General features: G+C 40.4%; 1 protein-coding gene across 1 annotated transcript in view; it reads left to right on the forward strand.

Annotated features, from left to right (window-relative positions):
- Nucleotides 1-13282, forward strand: part of rheb (Ras homolog, mTORC1 binding) — a 127367-nt gene that overhangs the window by 48630 nt on the left and 65455 nt on the right. Inside the window, exon 2 of the mRNA XM_060825624.1 lies at nucleotides 7466-7537. Coding sequence (XP_060681607.1) covers nucleotides 7466-7537 — 72 coding nt within the window. The remainder of the gene's footprint in view (nucleotides 1-7465; nucleotides 7538-13282) is intronic.

The following is a 13282-nucleotide window of genomic DNA, read 5'->3' on the forward strand; positions in this document are numbered from 1 at the left end:
GTAATCATGGTCATTCAAACAATGATTCCTTTGTCCACAGCCTAACTGCATCATTTATAACAGCTTCTGTACATAAATATACTATTAAAATTAAGTATATTGCAAACTTTTTATTAACTGGTACCGATGGGATCAGGAATGTGCCAAATGATCAAATATTTTGAATGTAGAAACACATGCTAAATATTATAAATGTAATACAGGGGCTATACATACCACTATTAGACTTTATTTACAGCATAAAGCACTTAAATAGTAATGCAACTTTGCCTGAAATAAAACGTATTGGCAGAGAGCCTTCTCATTCATACCCTCAACTACTGTTGAGATTGATAATGCAGTGAACCTCTGGTATTTAAGGTGTATAATTATCAAGCACACTGGTTCGTAAGTTGCCAGTTAAAACAAAGTTTGCTGTACTTGATATGATGTACAAAGATTTCAATTCTTGAGGTTTACACTTAGCCATTATTCCTTTAATAGGCACAGGAAATGCTCGAAAAACTCAGTGCGTCTCACAGCATCTATGGAGTAGTTTGGTAAGACAGCTTTTCAGAGCAGAATTGCTGTCAGGCCTCTGAAGATTCCCCAACTTTGTCTATGTTTGTTTTGAATTTTCAGCATCTGCAGTATTTCTTTATTTGACCATCATTCCAGTACCAAAGAAAACACATGCAATGTGCCTCAACGGCTACTGCACAGTAACTCTGACCTCCATAATCATGAACTGCTGTGTGAGACGCTGGCAATGGCCCACATCAACTCTAGCCTCCCAGTCTGCCTCGATCCCCTGCAATTTGCCTACTGGTGAACCTGGTCCACAGCAGGTGCTATTTTCCTTGCCCTACTCTCATCCCGGGAACAACTGGATAGCAAGGACACACGTCAGGCTCCTACTCATTGACTACACCTCCTATGCATCAACTACATTTTCTCCTTCAACACCATAATGCCTAACAGACTAACTTCAAACCTCCATGGCTCAGATTTTGCCTCCGCCCTCAGCAACTGGATCCTCAGCTTCTGACCCATTAGGTCGCAATCAGTGAAGATAGACAACCTCCACAATAATCCTGAATACTGGCACCCTGCAAGGATGTGTTTTCAGCCCTCTATTGTATTCCTTGTACACACACAACTGTGTAGCCAAATTCCGTATGAATGGCATCTGCCAGCTTTTGACAGCACCACCGCAATGATGAGTGAATATACAAGGAGGAGATAGAAGGCTTGTTGTCATGGTGCAATGAGAACAATCTCTCTGTGTCCGCAAAACAAAAGAATTGATCAAAGACTTCAGAAAGAAAGGAGGAGCACTTCCCTTATTTATATCAGTGGAGCTGAGGTGGAGAGGGTCAAGAACGTTAAGTTCTTACGAGTGACGATAACCAACAGTCTGTTCTGGACCTCCCACATAGATGCGATGGTCAAGAATGGACAACAGCACCTCTTCCTCAGGCAGTATAGGAAATTCAGCATGCCTGTAAAGACCTTCACCAACCCTTACAGATGCACCACAGAAAGCATTTTATCCAAGGTTCACAACGGCCTGGTACGGCAACTGCTCTGCCTAGGACTGTAAGAAACTGCAGATCAGTGTGCATAGCCCAGACCGTTATGGAAGCTGGAGAAAGTGAGGACTGCAGATACTGGAGATCAGAGTAGAGAGTGTGTGGTGCTAGAAAAGCACAACAGATCATGCAGCATCTGAGGAGCAGGAGAATCGATGTTTTGGGCAGGAGCCCTTCATCAGGAAATTACGGAAGCCAGGCTACTATCCATGGAATCCATTTCACTTGTTGCCCCAGAAAGGCTGCCAACATCATCAAAGATCCCTCTCACCCTGGTAATACTCTCTTCTGCCTCACTGGAGAGGTCGGAAGATTGTAGCACCAACAGGTGCAAGAACAGTTTCTTCCCTGCTGTTGTTAGACTGCTAAATGGACCTAGGCGAAAGTGAGGACTGCACATGCTGAAGATTAGAGTCAAGACTGTGGTGCTGCAAGAACACAGCAGGTCAGGCAGCATCGGAGGAGCAGGACAATCGATGTTTCGGGCAAAAGCCCTTCAGGACCTCTCTAACTTCAAATAATAATTTTGCTGATGTTGATCTTGCTTTGTGCATCTCATTTGCAGCTGTAACATTGTATGCCTCGCTCTAAGTACCCTGTTATCTGTCTATCTTTGTTTGTTATGATCTGCCTGGACTGCTTGCAAAACAAGACTTTTCACTGTACTCTAGTATATGTGACTACAATAAATCAAATCAAAATTTGGACAGTAAAAATTTTATTTGGCCATGCCAATGTTTTAATATTGAATATGAAAAAAATTCAGTATCTATAGATTTGGCTATGTAAAATTATTGCACGCTAAGCCATTTCTGCACTAGCAGCAGAGTTGGTCAGGCAACAAACTTATAAATGTGTATCTATATGTTTTCATTTCAAGCCTAAAGAGCACAATCTCAGTAACATAATGCCTATTCCATTAGTTTAAAAAACAGCCTTTGCATGATCAGCAAATTGTCAAATCAAATGCTTCAATAGTTTTGCTAAAAACAACCTTCACAGCACTAATAGTTGTTTTGTTTGTCATTTTCTCCCCTTATTCTACCTTTTTTGCTGTGATAATTAGATGCGTATTTTGAATAACAAATGAAACTTGCACACACTGTATAGTGGAATGGTGCTGCCACACACATCACACTTGCATGGGAGAAGGATGAATAATACCTACACCTGACTACTTAAACCATAAAAGTAAACCTGGAATAGTTTGCTGGCATGTGCTATCTGAATAGAGTGTGTAAAGAATCCAAATGCGTGTCTTTTTTGGGCAAGAGTCTGCTGATTCAAGCAAGGATTTTCTGTTTCTTGTCCTTGCAAAAGTACATCAAGTCTCTGTTAGTGTTCATCAGATCGTACCACAAAGGATATGAAGATTATAGCAGTAGACTGCTTTTTGGAAGTGAATATAGATTGGACAGAATCTCAGATTTGTGACGCCGACAGAAGCCTTTTCTTCATGACCCTACACATTCTTCCTTTTCAGATAACCATCTCATTCCCTTTTAAATGTTTCAGTTGAACTCTATGCCTTTCAGACCTTGATTACTCACTGTGTGGAAAATGTTCCTCAGATCACTTTTGTTTCTTTGTCAGTTTATTTAAGTCTGTTGTTCTGGAGCCTTTCTGGAGTGTAAACTGTTTCTTCCAATCTGCTCTGCTCTGCTCAAACCTCTGATTTTGAATACCTCTGTCAAATGTCCCCAGAGCATTCCCATCTTCAAGTGAAACAGTACTAACTTTTTCAATCTATCTTCATAATTCATGTTCCTTATTGCTGGAGCCATTCTTATAAATTTGCTCGTGGACAGCTTGATTGATTTTGTGGTGAATCAAATGCAATTTAAATGGATGAATGTAAAGTGCCTGTCCTCCAACTAAAGGTCTGTCCTCAGAGCTCCATTTCCTCAGCTTTTCTCATTTAAAAAAAACTGCTCTATCTAATTAATTGTCGGATCTTGTGTGAAAATTATTTTTAATTATCCTACTCAGCCATACTGTGATCTAGCTCTGAGGCAGGTGAGACTTGAACCTGGACTTTCTGATATCAAGGTTGTGCCACAAGAGCCTTCCACATGTGGAGATCCAATGATCAGTTTAATAATCAGTGCTTATTCTATAAGTGAGTATTTGTGCATTAGGATTTCAAGCCTGTCTAATGGCTAATTGACATACTACATCCTTTTGTTTGCATCATGGATCTAAACAACAGTTTCACTTAAAAGCTTCGAAATAGCAAAAATGAACTGGATAGTGCAGCAGTGAAGGCCATTTTTTTCAATGGCTTCCAGACCAATATAGATGAGGTTTACATTTATTTGCCTGTACAAGCTTAAAACTAAACTTATTTTCCACTAAACATGGAAGAGCGACTCAAATTTGCTGTTAATTTGTTCATACTGGGTAGGTGGTGGCATAATGGGAATGTCAGTGTTAGGGATAGGCAGTAAACGCTGGCCTAGACTGCAACGCACACATTCCATGAATGCATTTTTAACAAAGATTGTGATTTCACTTGACACTAAGTAAATCAATTCTGCACGAGATGGAAAAATATTAGTGTCCATAGATTCCTTGAAGATGAGGAGTGAACTGTTTTCTTGAACTGATAAAAATCTATATTTCACATTCAATTTTCAATATTCATATTACACATAGTGCTGTTTTGGATGTTTAAAATGCATGTTCCCTTTGCTGAACTTGGACGTAAAGATTCTCATTTTCTCAAAATAAATTGGGTGGAGCAACTATAGATTGTATGGTATCATTTTGTCGTAATTAACATTCTCCAAGACTAATACGAGAATCCAGAAAAAGTATATTCCTATCAGGGTGAAAGGAAAGGCTGGTAGGTATAAGGAATGCTGGATGACTAAAGAAATTGAGGGTTTGGTTAAGAAAAAGAAGGAAGCATATGTAAGGTATAGACAGGATAGATCGAGTGAATCCTTAGAACAGTATAAAGGAAGTAGGAGTATACTTAAGAGGGAAATCAGGGCAAAAAGGGGACATGAGATAGCTTTGGCAAATAGAATTAAGGAGAATCCAAAGAGTTTTTACAAATACATTAAGGACAAAAAGGGTAACTAGGGAGAGAATAGAGCCCCTCAAAGATCAGCAAGGCGGCCTTTGTGTGGGGGCACAGAAAATGGGGGAGATACTAAATGAGTATTTTGCATCAGTATTTACTGTGTAAAAGGATATGGAAGATATAGAATGTAGGGAAATTAATGGTGACATCGTGCAAAATGTCCATATTAGAGGAGGAAGTGCTGGATGTCTTGAAACGGGTAAAGGTGTATAAATCCCCAGGACCTGATCAGGTGTACCCGAGAACTCTGTGGGAAGCTAGAGAAGTGATTGCTGGACCTCTTGCTGAGACATTCGTATCATCGATAGTCACAGGTGAGGTGCTGGAAGACTGGAGGTTGGCAAACGTGATGCCGCTGTTTAATAAGGGCGGTAAGGACAAGCCAGGGAGTTGTAGACCAGTTAGCTTGACCTTGGTGGTAGACAAGTTGTTGGAGGGAATCCTAAGGTACTGGATGTACATGTATTTGGAAAGGCAAGGACTGATTCGGGATAGTCAGCATGATTTTGTGTGTGGGAAATCTTGTCTCACAAACTTGATTGAGTTTTTTGAAGAAGTAACAAAGAGGATTGCTGAGGGCAGAGCGGTAGATGTGGACTTCAGTAAGGTGTTCGACAAGGTTCCCCATGGAAGACTGATTAGCAAGGTTAGATCTCATGGAATACAGGGAGAACTAGACATTTGGATGCAGAACTGGCTCAAAGGTAGAAGACAGAGGGTGGTGGTGGAGGGTTGTTTTTCAGACTGGAGGCCTGTGACCAGTGGAGTGCCAGAAGGATTGGTGCTGGGTTCACTACTTTTTGTCATTTACATGAATGATTTGGATGCAAGCATAAGAGGTACAGTTAGTAAGTTTGCAGATGACACCAAAATTGGAGGTGTAGTGGACAGCAAAGAGGGTTACCTCAGATTACAACAGGATCTTGACCAGATGGACCAAAGGGCTGAGAAGTGGCAGATGGAGTTTAATTCGGATAAATGCGAAGTGCTGCATTTTGGGAAAGCAAATCAGGGCAGGACTTATACACTTAATGGTAAGGTCCCAGGGAGTGTTGCTGACCAAAGAGACCTTGGAGTGCACATTCATAGATCTTTGAAAGTGGAGTCGCAGGTAGATAGTTTAATGAAGAATGTGTTTGGTATGCTTTCCTTTATTGGTCAGAGTATTGAGTACAGGATGTGGGAGGTCATGTTGCGGCTGTACAGGACATTGGTTGGAATATTGCGTGCAATTTTGGTCTCTTTCTGATAGGAAGGAGGTTGTGAAACTTGAAAGGGTTTAGAAAAGCTTTACAAGGATGTTGCCAGGGTTAGAGGTTTTGAGCTCTCGGGAGAGGCTGAACAGGCTGACGCTGTTTTCCCTGGAACGTCGGAAGCTGAGGGGTGACTTTATAGAGGTTTATATAATTGAGGGGCTTGGATAGGGTAAATCAGCAATGTCTTTTCCCTGGTGTCGGGGAGTCCAGAACTGGAGGGCATAGGTTTAGGGTGAGAGGGAAAAGATATAAAAGAGGCCTAAGGGACAACTTTTTCACGCAGAGGGTGGTACGTGTATGGAATGAGCTGCAAGAGGATGTGGTGGAGGCTGGTACAATTGCAACATTTAAGAGACATTTGGATGGGTATGTGAATAGGAAGGGTTTGGAGGGATATGGGCTGGGTTCTGGCAGATGGGACTAGATTTGGTTGGGATAGCTGGTCGGCATGGACAGGTTGGACCAAAGGGTCTGTTTCCGTGCTGTACATCTCTATGACCAATATTTATTGTACAAATCATTGGTTTTGTTGTCCTAAGTAATAATACAGTGTAAAGATTATTTTAATTGGTTGCTATGCACTGATGCAGTTTGTTAACTTGGAGAATATTTGTTCACTGTTTTGGCTAAGTTGCAAATAGGAGTTTCAGATCTCAACCAGGTTAATTAGGGAATGGTTCAGCAGAGTCCAGATGTGTCCTCAATATGTTGGGAGGTAGGGGTAGAAACAATCTTGTTGATCAAACAAACTTGATCAGTCTCACTTAGTGGCTGACTTTTTTTTTAAACTTTCATTATTTGAACCTATTTATTTCTCTCTCTCATTTTTTTCATGTGATGTTAACTTTGCTGACTGTCAGTATTTGTTGCTCATTTCTAATGGCCCTCAAAAATGGCGGCTACTTTCTTGAACAGCTACTGAATGTGTTGTATGTATACTATAGTGCTGTTACTCCTGTATAGTTGGAGTCAATTATGTGACTGGCTAAGGCATTTGTAAGGGCATTGATAGTCAACCATAGCTGTAGTTCGGATGTTACTTTGGGCCAAATCAAATTGGGGCATTTGAGAGGAAGATGAGTTGGCAACAATCCAATAATTTCATGGTTCCCATTGCTGAAATGTGTTTCTTATTGCAAAAGAATTCATTTAAAATCCCCCACCTGCAGTAGTGGAATTTGAACTTGTGTTTCTGAAGCACACAAGTTTTTGAATTGCTGATCTGGTAATTTTGCCACATTACCTTTCATTTGACCAATGTAAATATTTAGAAATGGCATAAGTGTATTAGAAGCAAGTACAAGATAAAACAAGGCATAATCACATTTAGTAATGTATTAACAGGAAGTTGTGCATAAAATACTAGTGGTTTAACAATACAAACTACAAAAGTTAGAATATAATATGAAAGATGTGATCTGCAAGCAGTAGAGATTAAGTTCTAAATGTAGCCCATAGGAAGAGAGATAATATGAATATATATTTCATTATTTCAGATGACTTTTCAGGAAACAAGACCTGGTATTCAGATTTATTTGTTTCTCTTTTAGGAAAATCTTCACTGACCATTCAGTTTGTTGAAGGGCAGTTTGTGGACTCGTATGACCCTACAATAGAAAACAGTAAGTAATCAGTTTTTTAATTTTTCTGTGAAACTTTCACACAATGCTCAACTCATTAAGTTTCAGAACCCTGTTCTTTGTAAACTAATAAAAAATGCATGCACCCAGTTTTTCCTCATGCGCTTGTTCTAATCTTCTAGTAATAACTTGTCAGTGAGAAAGCTTCTGTTTGAACAAGTGTGGGTGGATAAATACAACTGAATGGTATGCTGTTGTACCTTGAACCTCATATCTTTCACTGTTATATCCACCTTCCAAAGTAATTCTTCAGTGCACAGTGTCTATCTTGATTATGAAATTTCCTTCTTCACCATTGTAATGGCTGAATTTGTGGAATTTGAGATGCAGGTTATGGTAGTTTTCAAATCCTCCCGAAAGATTGAGAATGCCAAACGGAGGTCTTGTGTCAACGTTTACTGAATACTGTATTCTGGCAGTTTTTCACTACATTTTAAAAGGGCTTTAATTCTAAGTGCTTTTGCACTGGCATTTATTTAGATTAGATTGCAGGCGAAGATCATCTGTGAACTGGTTTTCTGCATTATTATATATAACCCCTCAATGCTGAAAAATTAAATTGTAGTTTCAATATTGGGATTATGGACCCAAATTTAGGAACATAGGTGTGGAAAGTTGACTTAAAATTGGCTGTTGTCCAGATTCTGATCAAAATGAAAAACAATCTGAAAGTGATTTTTAAGAATTTTGAAAGCTTTATTCTGGGGTGTGAGCTACGATGGCTGGGAAAGTATTTATTGTCCATCTTGAGTTGTGCTGGAGAAGATGGTGGTAAGCTGCCTTCTTGAATCGTTGCGGTCTACTTTGGCTAAGTTTGCCCACCGTGCTGTTTGTTAGGCTGAAAATTGTGATTTTGATCCAGTGACACTAAGGAACGGGGATATATTTCCAAGTATTGCTAGCCTTGTCTTTATAGATGTAAGTGGCCATAGTTTGGAAGGTGCTATTTGAGGAGGCTTGGTGGACTTCTGAAGTGGCTGTCAGTGTGCATTGGTGGTGCAGGTGTGAATGCGGTGCCAGTCAAACTTCTACTTTGTCCTGGATGTGAGAAATGTTTTCCGAGTTGCTGCAGCTGCACTAATCTAGGTAAGCAGGGAGTATTCCATCACACTTCTGACCAGTATTCCCTCTAAGCCAAGTAACTGTGTGCAACACCTTAACATTCTGCGATTCATGTGCTGGCACAGAACAAAGCATTCTGGTTCCAGAAGTCACTGCCTTGTGTGGACCTCCGATCTGTGCAGAAGAAAATTAGAGGGAACACTGCTTCTGACTTATGCATTTTAAATGATGGACAGGTTTTGGGAATCAGGATGAGAGTTATTTGCTGCAAGATACCTAGCCTGATTATACATAAGTATATGGCTATTTCAGTTCAGTTTCTGGTCGACACTAACTCCTAGGATGTTGATAATGGGGGTTTCAGTAACTTTAATGCCTTTGAATGTCAAAGCAAGATAGTTGAATTCTTGCTTGTTGGCGATGAGCTTTGTGTGGCATATTACCTCAAATTCATTTTCTGAGATACCTTTGCCAGGTTGATAAACCCAATCTCCATGTAGGTTAAAGTCAACCATGATTATGGTGGTACACCTCGGCTGTTCCCTCACCACCAGATGCCTGGAGGAAGAACGCTTCATCTTCTGCCTCAGAACACTTCAACCCCAGGGCATCAATGTGGACTTCACCAGTTTCCTCATTTCCTCTCCACCAGCCTTACTCCAGTTCCAACCTTCCAGCTCAGCACTGTCCTCGTGACCTGTCCTACCTGCCAATCTCCCTTCCCAACTATCCACTCCACCCTCCCCTCTGGCCTATCACCTCCATCCCCACCCCATTCACCTATTGTACTCTTTGCTATTTTCTCTCCAACTCTTCTCCCCCCCCCCCCCCCCCCCCCCCCCCCCCCAATTTATCTCTCTACCCAGGAGGCTTCCTGCCTCTATGCCTGTATTCCTGATAAAGGGCTTTTGCCCGAAACGTTGATTTTCCTGCTCCTTGGATGCTGCCTAACCTGCTGTGCTTTTCCAGTACCACTCTGATCTAAACTCTGGTATCCAGCATCTGCAGTCCTCACTTTTGCCAAAACGTTACGTGCCACTTTTCAGCCTAAATTTGGACATAGCCCATGTCCAAATGCAGCAAGAAAAGGACAATGTCACTAAATATATTCAAAGCTGAAGTAGAATTTTAGTCAGGACGAGAATCCAACATTATGGGGATTCAACAAAAAAGGTTCAGTTGAGGATTATCAGTTGATCCATGATCTCATTGATTGGCGGAGCAGACTTGGTGAGCCAACCAGCCTACTTCTACTCTTATGTCTTGTGTACCTGTGGTTCATCAGGCATGGCCTACTTGTCACAACTCCATGCTAACTTTCTCGTTTGAGCTGAAAATAGTTAAGGTGTTTAGCTGCTACTCATTTATTTATGAACTCTGCTAATTTCGTAACAACAGATTTTATACTATCTGGTCCTTGACTTCACTCTAGCGTTCTTAAATAGTGGTGAGACATGCAATTTTCCAATCTGAAGAACAATTCCTGAAGACAATATTTGTGACATCTGCAGTGTGTTCTCGTACTTGATTTAAATTTCTATGATGAAAATCATACTTTGTCAGTCATTTGTAATTGTTTTCTTTATCATTATTTTGACTTTGTTCATTTTGGTGAGTCCATGATGTTCATGTCCCTGATTTCAATATTAGCGCTCTCATCTTAAATATTAGTGTCAGAACTCTCACTGAGTTTTCATAATTTTTCATTTTATTATTTTTTTCAATTTTGGTTTGAAACAGGGAACTGAGGACTGTGAGCTAAAGATGACCTTTTGTCCGAACAGCAGCTTGTATGAAAAAGCAAAACAAAGTGTAGAACAAATAAGTTATGAAAACAGAAATTGCTGGAGAAATTCAGCAGGTCTGCCAGGATTTGTGGAGAGAAACCAGATAGCAGACATTTGGCCAGTAATGGAGTCAGTACTTGGGGAATTATTGTAAGCGAGTATGGGAGTATGGTCATCAAACAGAGCAAGCAGCCAGAGAATTTGGATTAGCTTTTGGACTGTCCTTCTGTGAGAAGGAGTTTGACTATTGTTGCAGCGTGACGGTTCAAGAGCATCCTGCCTAACCTCCCATTATGAGCTATTGAAAGTTCATAGAATAGAAAACAAGTTATAAGTACCACTGACTTCCTCAGTGAAGTGTAAAGGCAGCCTTGAATATTGCCTTCCGAAAATCGACCAGGAATCAACTGTATATGCCTGATCAAGAATGGATTCTGAAAACTGATTGATTGTTAGCTGGCCAGTTTTGTGATTTTATTTTATTTATCCCTTAACTTTTTTTTTGTCTGTCTTCCTCTGAGGCTGAGTTTTCTAAAGGTTCCTTTTTCCTTGCTCTGCCTGCCTTGCTCCTTTCTCTGTCTCAGGGTTTGTTGCTGAGCAGACACAGACTTTTGTGTGTAAGGGACTTGCAACAATGTTGAAGCCTCTCAGAACCCTCTTGCCCCCCCCCCCCCCCACACACACACACACACACACACACACCCCGATTCAATGGGATCGACACAGTGAGCACTTGCTAAGTCTGCTCCCCGTTCAGGAGACAAGTGCTCTGCGCGTGAGCCACCCTCAACTCCATCCCCAGGGCAGCGGACTAGTCACCAACAGAAAGACTGCTGCTTTTTGGGGAGGCGCGGGGGGGGGGGGAAACGAGTCTCAAAATAACACATACGCAGATACACATACAATACATGCACATACACAGACACACACACACCCCTTTTGACAAGGTCCACCGTTGCCCTATACAGGACAAGGTTGGAGAGATTATCTGGGGAAGAGGGGTTTAGGGTACACATCTGTGTAGAACTCCAGGAAAAATGTGTGCCACGCGACAGGGTGGGCAGTCAGTCATTTGGAGATGGTGTCTGGGCTCCCATCGATGTCCAGGACTGTCCTTGGCGGGATTTCAGTAGACCGACTTCATTTTTAATCGTTGTAAACAAAATACGCAATCAGTGTTGGAAACATCTCTTTGATGTAATGTTTCTATGGGGACCTTCAGATCATAACATAATCTGATATTCAGGTAATCAAGGTTCGTCTACATTAGTTTTAAAATATTCCACATTGTTGTGGACCATTCTGCCTTTCTTAACGTATTTAAGGTTTTGTGTGTTAAATTTAAATGTCTCTTGTAAGTTTCTTTTCAATTTCCCTGCCTCTTACCCCTTTTTGTTTGTTTCCCTCCTGTTCACCAAGATCTATTCTATTTTTGTATGCTTTGTCTTTTAGTTTTCATGCTATCTTTTAAGTCCAACTAATGAGTAAATTTCAGATTCCTGTAAACAGTAAGTATCCATTGACCCCAGTATAGTATCTGTGGATGGACAAAAACAACTTTAAATTCTGTTGTGGTCAAATAACTTCTCAACGCACTTTTGAATGATTGGTGCCAATTAGAATTTGCCCTGTACATGTGGAGCTGTGGTTCAGCAATATGTTTGGACCCTTTAGGAGAGGATAGAGAGCTAAATTAAATTTGTCAAGTTGACCATTAATCATCATTTTAAACAACTTTTGCATTCAGCTCAACTGTAATTTCATAGAAACTGCATAGAATGGAAGAGACAAAGCTAGTTAAATTTGACACTTAAAGCTTGAGGCAGTGGGTGAAATAAGTGGGAAGCCATTTGATGCCTTCAGATAATCCTAAAAGTTAACCATATAGGGTCTTTTGGAACTGAGACACTGGAATTCATAGTTGTCTTGGCAGTGAAAGGGAGTGGAGAAATCATGACCAAGAACAGCTCAGCATTTTATTCTTGTACTGTATAATATTCCTGGAATTATTTGGTATGAAAGTTGGACTGGTGAAAACCTAAGAAATAGTGCAGCAGTGCTTCAGCAAAATTGTGTTTTGGAAATGTTATAGTCATTGTTATTGACCACATATATTATAATTCTATGAAGAATTACATTTCAGAATTAGATCTACTTGTATATTCTTGGTAAATTGCATTTTTCTATTCAGTGAGTGAGTGAGTAAAGAAGTTAGTTAAGAATGTAAGAACAGCAAAACTTCACCCATGAGCTTGATTGAACAAAAGATTAATTCTGTTGATTTATAACATAGCAACCATCCAGAAAGCGAAACTCAACTAAGCAGTCCCAAGACTGATGGTGAGGACCAAACTGTTATATATTTGAAGTATGTTGACTAATTCTGGCTGATTACAGCAGTAACGCAGTGGCCTGCTATTTTTCCATTCAGTCATTAAGTTAAAACCTTTAATCTTCTCCCTTTTGCACTAGAAATGCTTGCATTTCAAAAATAAAAATCTGCATTTAAACTTTATCCAGCTTTCTTTTTTGGCCATTGCCGAACAACCAAGGACGACACTAACAAAAATAATAGCATCTACCACCATATAACATAAATGTGCAGTCCTATAGCTGCTTCAGCAAAGACCTTCCCTCTATCATAAGGTCAGAAATGTGGATGTTTGCTGACTGCAAAATGTTCAACATGATTAATGACAACTACTCTGATACTGAAGCTCTCCATGCCCAAATTCAGCTGCCTGACCTGCTGCACTTTTCGTGCACCACATTTTCAGTTCTGATCTCCAGCATCTGCAGTCCTCACTTTTTCCTCAAATCTTCTACCGATACAGGCAAAGCATTCCGTACCCTTACTACTCTCATCAGTAGAGACTTA

This window comes from Hemiscyllium ocellatum, chromosome 5 (genome assembly GCF_020745735.1).
Source record: "Hemiscyllium ocellatum isolate sHemOce1 chromosome 5, sHemOce1.pat.X.cur, whole genome shotgun sequence".
NCBI lineage: Eukaryota > Metazoa > Chordata > Chondrichthyes > Orectolobiformes > Hemiscylliidae > Hemiscyllium > Hemiscyllium ocellatum.